Source organism: Heteronotia binoei, chromosome 7, assembly GCF_032191835.1.
Source record: "Heteronotia binoei isolate CCM8104 ecotype False Entrance Well chromosome 7, APGP_CSIRO_Hbin_v1, whole genome shotgun sequence".
In the NCBI taxonomy this organism is placed as follows: domain Eukaryota; kingdom Metazoa; phylum Chordata; class Lepidosauria; order Squamata; family Gekkonidae; genus Heteronotia; species Heteronotia binoei.
The window spans coordinates 89,340,070-89,352,612 of NC_083229.1; the positions used below are offsets into that span (position 1 = coordinate 89,340,070).

Consider the following 12,543-nt stretch of genomic DNA (forward strand, 5'->3'; position numbering starts at 1 on the left):
GGGGGTTTACTCTGCGTAACCCTTACTGGTCCTGCTGCGATGCCACTTATAAATCAGCATTCTTAAAAGGGAAGGAAAATGTCACTTTGTGTTATGGAGAGGAAGGAAGGACTTATCCAGTTGTTCGAAACAAGCTCAAAGGGATGCCTTATTTCAGATGTTTAGATAGTGATTTTGGTGGCAAAGTCCTAAACTGTAGTTGAGTGCATGAAATTTGTAATATGCAGGTAGCAAAATCAGAAAACAAAAGCCAATACTTAAGGCTCCAAAAATGACAATATATTGTGCAAGCTTTCTAGTTATCTAGGCTGGATGTTATAGTAATTTAAAAGTGGTGCCATGTGTGATGAGGAACTAGACAGTCTACTGACTTCTCTAGCATCCCTGTAAATGCATGTAGGTAGGTCACAGTGAGGTTTGTTCTAAACAAACAAGCGTGCATATACTCATGTTCTTAATCAGCCCTGTGTATAATGGAGCAGTTACAGTACTATTTAAGTTATAAATTTCTCAAAGTAAACAGATTTGAAAGGCAATGCTGGAGAAGTAACTCTGGAGAAGAACGTTGTAGCTTATTATGAAATTGTAGACATTTCACTATGAGCAAAGTAACAGTAGTTTATGTTAGTATTTTCATATTCAGATGCTTGGTTCTTCCTCCTTTTATGAATAGAATGGTTGTCTATTAAATTTTATTCAGCTTCTTAGTGTATATCTCTTTAATTTTGTATTTAAAGTATTCCTAAAACATAGGCTAGCCAAGAGTGACTGGCCCAAGATTATGACTCAGGATTAGAATTCACCCAAATTCCTGATCTGAATGTGTTTCAAGTTAGTATTCAATGTCCCTTCATAGCACCAAGATATGTTTGTGACGTATTATGAATATATTTTGTAATATAACTATGCAAGTTCAAACCAGTGGTTTGATTTTGGGATTATAATTTTCAGGAAGGAAAATACAGCATTCAGAATAATTGGAACTTTATAGACAGATCTAATTCCACTTTGAACTTCAGACCAATTCTGTATATTTATCAGAAAAAAGTTGTACCAAGTTCAGCATGGCTTACTCTCAGGGTTTCAGCTAGAATTTTTCTGGGAGTTTTCACGAGCAATGATTTATGGAGTTGTTTCTGGGCATAATTGTTTGATTTCTTAATAGGTTTGGGACAAAGGTGAAAATGGAGAGTGGCATTGTACTGCTAGCTGGAAGGTAAGGTTTGACCCTGGCAGTAGTTTTACATAGAACGGTATTAGTGATGAGAAGTCCACCATGAAGGGAACACATTCTACTTAAAAGTGTAATTCTAGTATTGTGGCCCACTACCTATGTTGATTCTTTTATATTATTTAATGTTGAGACAATTCATATAATGATGCATTGTGACAAAGTCACGGGCTGAAATTTTTAGAGTCTGTCTGAAGCAAAGCATATAAACTTAGAGGGCTCTACACTTGAAGAACCATCATTTGCTGGTTGTCGCTGTCCCTAGATATGTCTGTCTAGCCTCGACAAGGGCCCCGGCCTGGTGGAACATGCTGTTGTCAGAGGTTAGAGCCCTGCCAGACTTGTTACCTTTTCACAGGGCCTGTAAGACAGAGCTGTTCTGCCAGGCCTTTGGCTGAGGCAGTGGGCATCCAAACTACATCAACCTGGCCTTCCTTGCAAAAGCATAATATAGTCTAACAGAAGAGTGCTGGAGTACACCATTTGATGGCCCATTTGTAACATGGAACCGTTTGACTTATTGGTCAGCTAGATATTGCACTGTTGTGAATTACTGTGTCCCCTGCTCTGTAATGAAGAGGTTGTTTTAATGTGCTGGTTTTATTAGTTTTAATTATGTTGTTTTAATTATGTTGTTATCCTCCTTGAGCCCATTCACAGGATAGGTTGGAATATAAATTCTCTAAATAGATAAAAAAAATAAATGTATTTGTAGCAATCTCCCCTGTGTGTGTACACATTGCACGCAGTACAAATTTTACTCTTTATCTTCATCATCCAGATCTTCATAAATCTGATTGCTAGAGTCTATTGCCAGATGAACACAAAGATTATCTTCACCAGTTTTCTTGAATTACAAAACCTCGGAGTGGGATGTCTCTCATATAGACTTTGTAGAAAATTGTAGATTTTACTTGTTCCAAAGGCTATGATGGGTAGTATTATAGTATCCTATGCCACATAGAACTGCAGAGTGCTATGTGGCATAGGATACTATACAGAGTTCTATGCAGAGTTCTATGTGGCATAGGATACATGTTTGTCCCACACTAGTTTTGCCTACTTCAGAGATCAGCATTCTTTCTCTTCAACCCAAGTCCTCACGGCATGCAAAGTTCTGATGATAAGGAAAGAATGAGTCAATAGCAACTGGCTTGTCAGAGTAGAAGAAGAAAAGGCAAAAAAAAAAAAGATGGAGTAGGGGGAAACAATTAGACTTTATGACCCCCACACATTTTGCCTGTGCTTCATCAGAGGGATCTGTAGGAGATGGTTGGCCATCATATAAGACAAGATGCTAGACTAGATGGTCCACTGGTCTGATCCCACATGGCAAGTCATGTTCTTGACATTGTCAGAAAATTCCCACAGCAGGTAAGGTAACCTCTCTATTCAGAGAGACAGGGTCGCCACTCTACACTTGTAAATCGCTGTCAGTGCTATTGCCACTTCTTTTAAGCATGACAAGCAGACATTCTCAAGAAACCACCTGACTTGATTATTATCTCTTTCTTATTACCATCTTTGCTTTTGAAAAACAAAGGTTACTCTTTTTTAGTTGTGTCAGTGTCTATTTTCTCTGTGGTCCTTTTTCAGTGTTGCTTCTGTATCCAGCTCTTCTGAATGACTCTTGCTAGAATAATGATAAGTTCCCAGTAGACAGAGGCAGTAGCTCCTGCTAATATACACAACTTCATGATAGATGAGGGTGAGTCCATGCCCACTAACATAAAAGGCACAGGGAAGGCAACTGGTGGCACTTTTGGTTTAGTCACAACAATTAGGAAATTCTTGGAGTAATGCACTAGACAAAGTATAGTAGATAAGAACTACAAATATCTTTTTGCCTCTCTGGCGCTCTTATTTAAAGTATGAGATATATGTCCATATGAGGAAGAGCCTGCAGAATCAGCATGGAACATTATGCAAACACAGCTGTAATCCATTGAACCATATAGCTAGTACATAGGTCTTTGTAGAATTTGCTGACAGAGGATGTAATGGTGGCCACAGGTATAAATTCTGTAATTTGTATTGGTATGGCATTTTCCCTGTCAAAGCTTGAGTAGCTGCATACATTCAAATATTTTGTACTGTAGTGTTTAGCCTGTAAATTTCAAGTTTTTAATCTTACAGACACACAGTGGCTCTGTATGGCGTGTGACATGGGCGCATCCAGAGTTTGGACAGGTCTTGGCATCCTGTTCTTTTGACAGAACAGCTGCTGTATGGGAAGAAATAGTGGGCGAATCAAACGATAAACTGCGAGGACAGAGTCATTGGGTAAGGTTTGACATGTGACTATCTGGGGGGGGTGTTATACTAATTCACTATATGAAATTATTTTGCTGCTATTGATAAATCAAATATTTTTTGTGATAACCTTTAAAGTTAGGGTTTTTAAATACCAAGTGCAAAATGATTCCCTTTTTTGAAGTGGCAATTCTTCATACTGATCAGAAATATAACACCAGACACAAAGAGCAAGGAGGGTTGTGCTTACAAAATATGGCTTTCCCACTTCACCCTAGCAAAGTGTGAGGAGGGGGGGTTGACGTTTCAATGGTGATTGGAAAGGAATTGCTGTTTTGGTTTATTATAGCAAAATTTAAAAAATCCAATGGCCTCATAAAGACTAACAGCATTTATTTCATTTTGAACTTTCATGAGTCACAGCTCAATTGTTTATATATGTGGAGATCAAATTGGCCTTATTTAAGGGGAAGATTACAAGGAGAAGAGGAGGAGTTAAGCAGAGAATGAATTCTGCCATGAACCTTTAAAAAAAGAGTCTTAAATAATCCTGTCTTAAACAGAGACTTGAATTTCTTTACTACAACCTATAATTGCTCCACATGATCATCTTTAAAGAAATTTTGATTGGCTGTTCTTCACATGTTTCTATAACTGTATACCAGTATTTGTAAATTTTCATTTATCACCTTGTTTATTTGTTAAAATCGCCGACCTCTCAAATCATCCATTATTTGTAACTGCTATTCCACTTGAGACACACAGAGGGCTTACACTTATGACTGAATTCACACTTAATCTTTAAACTTCTCTTTTTCCGTACACAGATTTACGTTTGAAAAGTTCATGGCAGAATTCACTCTCTGCCTTAACTCCTCCCCCACCCCCCAGATTGGAAATCTGCTTTGCTTTCTCTGCACGGTTTTTATCATAGAACTGTAGGTCTTCCAAGGTTTTGTGATCATGTTACCTAATATAAGTGAGATCACATTGTTTGCAAGTAGATAGTAGGGGCACAGAAGGATCAGACTATGTTTTGGAATGTAATATTCTGTTTACACACAAGGATTTTTCAGTTTTTCGTTATCAGTGGCTGCCATTCTGTCCATTCCCCTCCTTCTTAGTTTTTCTTTAAGTTAATTTATAAGTATCTGGAGAGCCCTTTGAGACAGTAGAGACCATCACCTTCTCTGTGGGTGGACCCATAGTGCTGGGTGGACCCTTTCACAATACATGCAATGACAACCAATCAGATTACTCTTTATTTTCTGTCCTTTGCATTTCTCTTGGTTTTTAGGCTTTGAGATAGAGAATATTTCAGTAGCCCATTTCATAATATCAAATGAGAATACTTCTTTTCTTTCATTCTGTATTTTGAAAAAAATTCTACTATAAATATTTTCCAAATAAAGTCATCCTGGTTATAAATTGTTGTATTTATGACGAGTTGATTGTTGTTCACTGATATCCAATGTTATTTAACCCATAATTCATCAATAAATAATGCTATCTTTTTATATAGGTGAAGAGGACTACTCTGGTGGACAGTAGGACATCAGTTACAGATGTAAAGTTTGCTCCCAAACACATGGGTCTTATGTTAGCAACATGTTCAGCAGATGGTGTTGTTAGGATATATGAAGCTCCAGATGTCATGAATCTTAGTCAGTGGTCTCTTCAGCATGAAATTTCATGTAAACTAAGCTGCAGTTGTATTTCGTGGAATCCTTCAAGGTATGTTATTACTTCCCTTGAGACGCTATGGCATTTGGCTTGGGAGCCATATATGACTCTTTGACATCTCTGTGACTCCTCTGAGCACTATTATCTGATGTATCACCTGCCCTATAGCTCAGGAAAGTGGGCAAGGCCCTTGCCCAGAAGGGCTTGTGGTTGGTGGGCGGTTTCCACCTTGAAACAGCTGCTGCTGAAGAAATGGGTAAACTGCAAGCCTTCCTGAGGTGCAGAAGGTACATTCCAGGGATGGAAGTAAATATGACTGTTTTGGATGATGGCAACTGTAAATGTTACTATACACAAGCTGTGAAGTGCATGCCACTGCTCTAAGGATAGATTGAAGCGGGGGGAAATACTGAAGAGGCTTGTATGTTTCTTGATCTTGTGCAAGGTAAACTTAAATTTTCCTCTGTTAAAAGAGAGACCTTGGAACAAAAAGAGCCTTTGACTGTTATATTCATAGAAGCTACCCTTTTAAGGTCATCTCAGTTCACTATTTGACAGGCAATAATTTAGGGATTATATCATTAAGTGCCCCCTATAAGTATGTTTTGTTTTGTAATTACAGCTGTCGTTCTCATGCTCCTATGATAGCTGTAGGAAGTGATGACTGCAGTCCAAATGTCCTTGCAAAAGTTCAGATTTATGAATATAACGAAAATACCAGGTGAGAGAGAATTTCTGTGATAGCCTTAATTGCTTCATAATATAGATAGAGCACTGGTTGTGTGCAAATAACAAATGCCATGTTTCTTAGTGTTAAAATACTAAAATGCAAGGCTTTAACTTTGTATGGCTTCATGACAGACACTAGAATCCAAAAAACTGTAAGCATATTTGGACTTATGACACATAACAAAAAGTATTTGTAATACTCTGTGAGATGGGAAACAGTTCAAAGAAAGTTTAAAAAATCTGCCATCTAAAGTAGTTTGAATCCTACACTCTCATCACACTGTTTCCAGAAGGAGCCTCTAATTTTCAACTGATGATAAAAGTGCTGAGTAATACAAACTTCTCAGTATGGAAGTTAGTCTTATTGCAGAGAGAATAGCCAGTTCTATCTCATTCTTATCATGTCAGCAGTTCTTGCTGTAAATGTTAAAATATGCACACCATATAGACCTAAATTCTTTTTTGCAAATAAAAGTGGATGTTGATACCTCCCCCTCCCCCCAGGTTTAAAATAGCTAATAAGTTCCACTATTTTATGAAGTTCTTTCAGTCTGTAAAGTGCTTGTCCTCAAATCAGTAATCAGAAAGAGAATTAATACTGTATACTGCAAATATTTCTGCAATGTGTATTGTGGGTGGTTGGGGACACCTGTCTGTAAAAAAAAAAATACAACTGGTGGCGGAATCCAGCCTAATGAACATTAATGCCTTTAAAAAAATATTTTGACATGGTTTTAATTGCAAAGGGCTCTGAACAGACCGAATAGAAATAACATAAACGCTAGGTTCTTGGAAAACTTTTTTAGTTTTAAAGCAGAGAGCTGTTATGGTTAAAATCTGTCCTTTCAGGATGGTCTGACTCCATCCTTTAGCTGGCAGTAATACTTGCCTGACAAAGTTTCTTTATATACTATACTACCACATGTTGGGGTTTTTTTCCCAAACTGCCCTATAATGTTGACCTATCAGATCAATTAATTGCTTTGGAACATGACAAAGAAAGCCACATCATAGATGTACAGTAATATTATCAGTGTTTAGATAACAATTAGGATAAAATAAAGCATTCCTTTGAATAATTATATATAAGAATCTAGCAATAATGCTCTGAAAACATTAACTTGTATTTGGCTTTTCCATTAAGAGTTTGTCTGTTGTTCCTCAGGAAGTATGCAAAAGCAGAAACTCTTATGACTGTCACAGATCCTGTTCACGATATAGCATTTGCTCCGAACCTGGGGAGGTCTTTTCATATATTAGCTGTAGCTACCAAAGATGTTCGGATTTTCACACTAAAGCCTATCAGGTGAGTTTTTATAGGAAATATTCAGAACCATCCTAAGCAGATCTATTCAGTGTGGTTTACTTTCAGGAAAGTGTTCTTCGGATTGCACTAACTGTCATGTGAGAGCATAGTTGTGTAACTTCTTTCTTTGAAGTGTGAAATAAATTGTCTTTAGGGTTACAAATCTAGCATATTTATAAATGCACTGCATAACAAATAATCTGTTGTAAAACTATCATGCAAATAGGAAACACTGCATTCCTTTCAGTGTTCCGTTGTTTAGAATTTTGGATCTTCTTCCCTATAATAAGTATTTTGAATGAATATAAATATCTAAGATGCATATATTTTAAGCAGACTGCGCTTTCCTGTTCATCACAGAATGCTTGCTTTTTCAACAGAAAAGAACTGACTGCTTCATCGGGACTGACAAAATTTGAAGTACAGTTAGTAGCTCAATTTGATAACCACAATTCCCAAGTTTGGCGTGTAAGCTGGAACATTACAGGCACAGTGCTTGCCTCATCAGGAGATGATGGATGTGTAAGACTATGGAAAGGTGAGAGAGTCATGATGTAATGCATAAACATGCCTTTAAAAGACCTCGGGGTTCTCAAAATACAAAATTCTTTTGATGGAGCTTCCTGGCATGTGTGTTCATTATCTGCATTATCTTGATGTATTTCTGCAGTGGTTACAGTCTGACCATAACAGATACAGTCGGAAAACTAATTCTCATGAGTAAACTGCAGAAGTTAAATCTTCAACAGTTTAATTTTTTTCATTTTTTCATTCATTTATGATACTGTGAATTGAAATCTACATAATAAATACTGGATTAGTTTGTCTAGCTATTGTAGGACGAAAAGGGGAAATCTACATTCCAAAACTGGTATAAAGACTTCACAGATATTTCAGCTTAGTTTTTATGTTCCTTTTTAACCTGTAGACGAGAGGCCTTCCCTTATTTTGAGTTCTAAGTATGGGAGAAAGATCTAGTAGGATTCAGAAGTCAGTCTGATCAAGAAAGCCTTTGGGGACTTCCATGCTGTGCGCCAGAAGTACCTCACATTAAAACAAGAATAGTCCTGCTGGATCAGACCAATGGTCCATCTAGTCCAGCATCCTATCTCACACAGTGGCCAACTAGTTCCTCTGGAAGTTCAATGACAGGGCATAGAGGCTGAGGTCTTCCCCTGCTGTTGCCTCCTGGTTCTGTGATTTAGAGGCTTAGTGTCTCTGAATGTGGAGGTTCCTGTCAGTCACCATGGCTAATAGCCATTGATAGACTTATCCTCCATTAATCTATCTAATCCCCTTTTAAAACTGTTTATACCTGTGGCCACCATTACATCCTCTGTCAGCAAATTCTACATTTTAAGCATTGTTTGTATAAAGTATTTTGTTTTGCCCATCCTGCACGTACTATCCATCAATTTCATTGGATGCCCTCAAGCACTAGTATTTTGAGAGAGGGAGAAATTTCTTTGTCAACTCTCTTCATCCCATACGTAATTTTATAAAACTCTATCTTGTTTCCAATCAGTCATCTCTTTTCTAAACTGAAAAGTGCAAATTCTTCAGCCTTTCCTCATAGGGAAGGTGCTCCAGCCCTCCATACACACCCCAATACCATCTTGGCCTTTTTTTGCCCTTTGTTCCAGCTCTGCAATGTCCTTTTTGAGACAAGGAGATCACAACTGTACACAATATTCTAAATAGGGCTGAAGCATAACTCTATATGGGGCATCGTAATATCATCTGTTTTATTCTGAATCCCTTTCCTAATAATCTCTAACATAGAATTTGCCGTTTTTACTGCCACAGCACACTGGGTTGACAGTTTCATTGAGTTATCCACTACAACTCCAAGATCTTTTACCCTCTCAGCCTCAGCAGGTTCAGACCCCATTAGCCTGTATTTGAAGCTGGGATTTTTTGTCCTAATGTCTATCACTTCACATTCACCAACATTGAACTTCATTTGCCACATAGTTGCCCACTCACCCAGTTTGTGAAGGTCCTCTTGGAGCTCTTCACATTCACCCTTGGTTTTCACCATCCCAAATAATTTTGTGTCATTGCAGATGTGGCCATTACATTACTCATCCCCAGTTCCTGATCAGGGATGAATAAATTGAATAGTACCAGTTCCAATACCAATTCTTGTGGGACCCCACTGCTTACTTCCCTCCATTGCGAGAACTGTCTATTGACTCCTACTCTTTGCTCCCTGTTACTTAACCAGTTTTTAATCCATAAACCAATCTGTCCTCTTATCTCATGACTGCAAAATTTACTAAGGAGTCTTTGGTGAGGTACCTTGTCAAAAACCTTTTGAAAGTCCAGGTATTTTTTGTTCTTTTTCCACAGCAACTTTTGACATGAACTATTTTTTTTCCTAGAGAGGTCAGAGGGGTGAGCTGCTCTAAGAACAAATGAGGAACAACTGCTTTAAAAATAGTTAAATGACATGAGCAGGTTGAGTTATAGAACAATAGTGGTTTCTTTCTTTTCCCTGAGAGCATGGGTCCCCATGACAGTAAGCTATTTAGAAATAGTTGCATATGTCATGGCAATTTGCTTCTTTCCTTTGGACATGCTAAGGCAATTTTTTTTTAAAAAAGAGTCTTTAAAGGACAGTATGTTATGTCTTCAGTATAGATGCCAATATATAGTTTAAGGAAAAGGTAATATAACTGAGATTATATGCTTGTCCCCCTCACTTGCAGCTAACTACATGGACAACTGGAAGTGCACTGGAATTCTGAAAGGCAATGGAAGTCCAGTCAATGCTAGCTCCAGTCAGCAGGGAGTTTTTAATGTTCCTTTGGGCACAGCCAATGCAAGCTTCCAGAATTCAGTCAATGGGACATCTGCTGGCAGGTATTTTGTGGTTTAATCCCCCCCCCCCTTCTGTAAACATCTTAACATCTTAAGTGAGTCATTTTATTCATAAAAATACTGCATCAGCAACTAGCAGGTGGATCAGCTGTTATAGTCCTGCTAATGTTGATGTATAACAAATGAAGCATTTTCTCTCAGTTGTTACTCATATCCTACAACTGTTGAGACCTTTGAGTATTTCAGAATGTGGTCCATTTCTTGTTACCCTTATAACACCTTGAAATCACTGATGATCCTGGTGCTTCTCAACCAAGGTCTCTTTGACTTGTCCTCTGCCACTTCCTGAGACTTCTTGGGAGCAAGACCCTCCTTCCATCCTGTTCTTCAGTAGTGCTTGACAACCACTTGTGTACTGAAAGCTACAAAGTCTTTGAGGCCTTTCCCTGCCCTTACAACTTGACTGTGAAAGGAACCACTGTCAGACAGTGAACTTTATAGGACTGCCCCTGGAATTTGGATGCATTCATAATGTTAGCATTTGATGAACTCAACCCCGAGCACGTGCTGCAGTATAAATATATTTTCCAGGATTTTTGTCACAAAGCATGAAGGCTAGCTTCTGTTTTAAAATGGTCATGCTTATGTTCTAGTGGCAAAGTTGCAAATCTTGATGCTAAGGCAGCATATTTTGGCAAACTTGAGGGAGCAGAGTTGCAATTCTCCAAACTTCTAGTTATATCTTAACTCTCTTTGGTGCTGCAACTTAAAATTCCCCGTCTTTGTTAGTTCTCAGAACAGGCAGTGAATTTATAGGAACTGGAAGCAGCTGCTAAAGAGAAGAGAGACTTTGCAGCTGGCCTGTGGTATCAGCTTGACTACTATGGCAGTCCTTTATGCAACTGTGCTTTCTAGCTTTGGGATCCCTTGTTGCAGTATGGGCAACATGATGGTGGTTGCGTAGACATGACTAGGAAATGGCAGAGAAAATATGACTTATCAGCTGCTAATCCTTTCTATGCAGAATTCAAAGGCAGCCAGCTATTGAGAACTGGCTATAACTTTCCTGTTTCAGAGTCTGGCAAATGGTCTGGTCCCCCACCCCAAATTATAAAGAACTTAATACCGCACCCACTAACATCCAATGCAGCTAAGTGACAGGTTTATGTTACATTGTTCCCTTATGATGATAAAATTGTTTTTTTATATAAAGTAATGAATGCTAGGGCAACAGCTTTGCAGTAAGATGCAGTGAATGCTTAGCAATGATGAACATCTAAGTTATTTAGGTTTCTGCAATTATATTTCCAAATTGTAAACAAAAAGGGAAAGCAAGACAAAAATGGACATGCTGCAATTAATACCTTGTAGATTCTGTGCAGTATAAGTGTAAATGCTGACTACTAGAAACTCTGGTAAGATACATAACTAGAAAGCATTTTAGGGCCCAGTACTTTGTTGCTAAACTCTAGTAACACTACTAACATTTTTGAAGATCAAATTCATCAGTGTGTTTAACAGGAAAGTAATCAAGTGACTGGAAATATTAAAACTTAATAAACCTTAATAATACTGCTTTACAGTATTCTTATTGTGCTTATAACCAACATGTGTGTCTAAAATTGTGATGCATTTTTCCTTCTTCATTTGTATTATGTCCTTTAACAGAAAGCACAGCTGATACCAAGCTAACTGGAGTAACTTTGCTGTTTTGCTGCTTGTTGCATGCACACAGGAATGGAAAGCGAACTCTTTTTTCCCTTCCCCAGCGCCGTTTGATCTCTTCCCAAGACACCAGCAGTCTGCCTACTACTAAATGCAAATCAAAAGGCTCTTTTTTAAAAGCACTGTAATATGAATTCTGCTAGCCAGCACAGTATGATTTTGTTGGAACTGTTGAAAAAATAACTGTCTTGTAGAGACAAGGCCCCCCCGCCCCCCCCCCCCAAACCCTGATGGAGGTGGGAGGGATTCAGTGAGGATTAGTATCCTTGTATCTTAAAATGACAGGAGATAAAATCCTAGCGTGAAGCCACTGAAGTCAATTGGCTTTCATTAAATTTCTTCTGAGTTTTTGATTGTTCTGCATCTTGAAGTGTTCAGATACCCAACATTACAATTTTGTTAATGAATTTGTAATGCACAAAGAATGCTTAAACAGTGTGATCAGCATTGTAATTTGATGCATGTACAGTTGGTATTTTACATTTAGTTTGGTATTGTTTCACCTTTAAATGCTATTTCAAAGGGAAAAAATACCATAGTTGACTAGCAATGCAACTCTATGTGTAGTTGCTCCAGTCAAAGCCTATTTCAGTGGGCTTAGACTGGATTAACTCTCCACTGTATTGTACTGTTAGAATTATTTTAGCTCCTGACTGCATGTTCCTGGGGCATGATTCCATGGAAAAATAAAGCTTCCTCTCATCATAGTGTTGTGGTGGTGAACGCCCTCCAAAATAATATTTGCAAATTGCACTCAGAATTGTATCCATTGCTTCAAGCTTTGCATCCTGTG

General features: G+C 38.1%; 1 protein-coding gene across 1 annotated transcript in view; it reads left to right on the forward strand.

Moving 5' to 3' along the window:
- The window catches only part of CEP192 (centrosomal protein 192), a 100,416-nt gene that overhangs the window by 481 nt on the left and 87,392 nt on the right, over positions 1-12,543 (forward strand). The window contains exons 2-8 of the mRNA XM_060244353.1: positions 1,166-1,216; positions 3,368-3,514; positions 5,007-5,218; positions 5,790-5,888; positions 7,062-7,202; positions 7,583-7,740; positions 9,914-10,067. Coding sequence (XP_060100336.1) covers positions 1,166-1,216; positions 3,368-3,514; positions 5,007-5,218; positions 5,790-5,888; positions 7,062-7,202; positions 7,583-7,740; positions 9,914-10,067 — 962 coding nt within the window. The remainder of the gene's footprint in view (positions 1-1,165; positions 1,217-3,367; positions 3,515-5,006; positions 5,219-5,789; positions 5,889-7,061; positions 7,203-7,582; positions 7,741-9,913; positions 10,068-12,543) is intronic.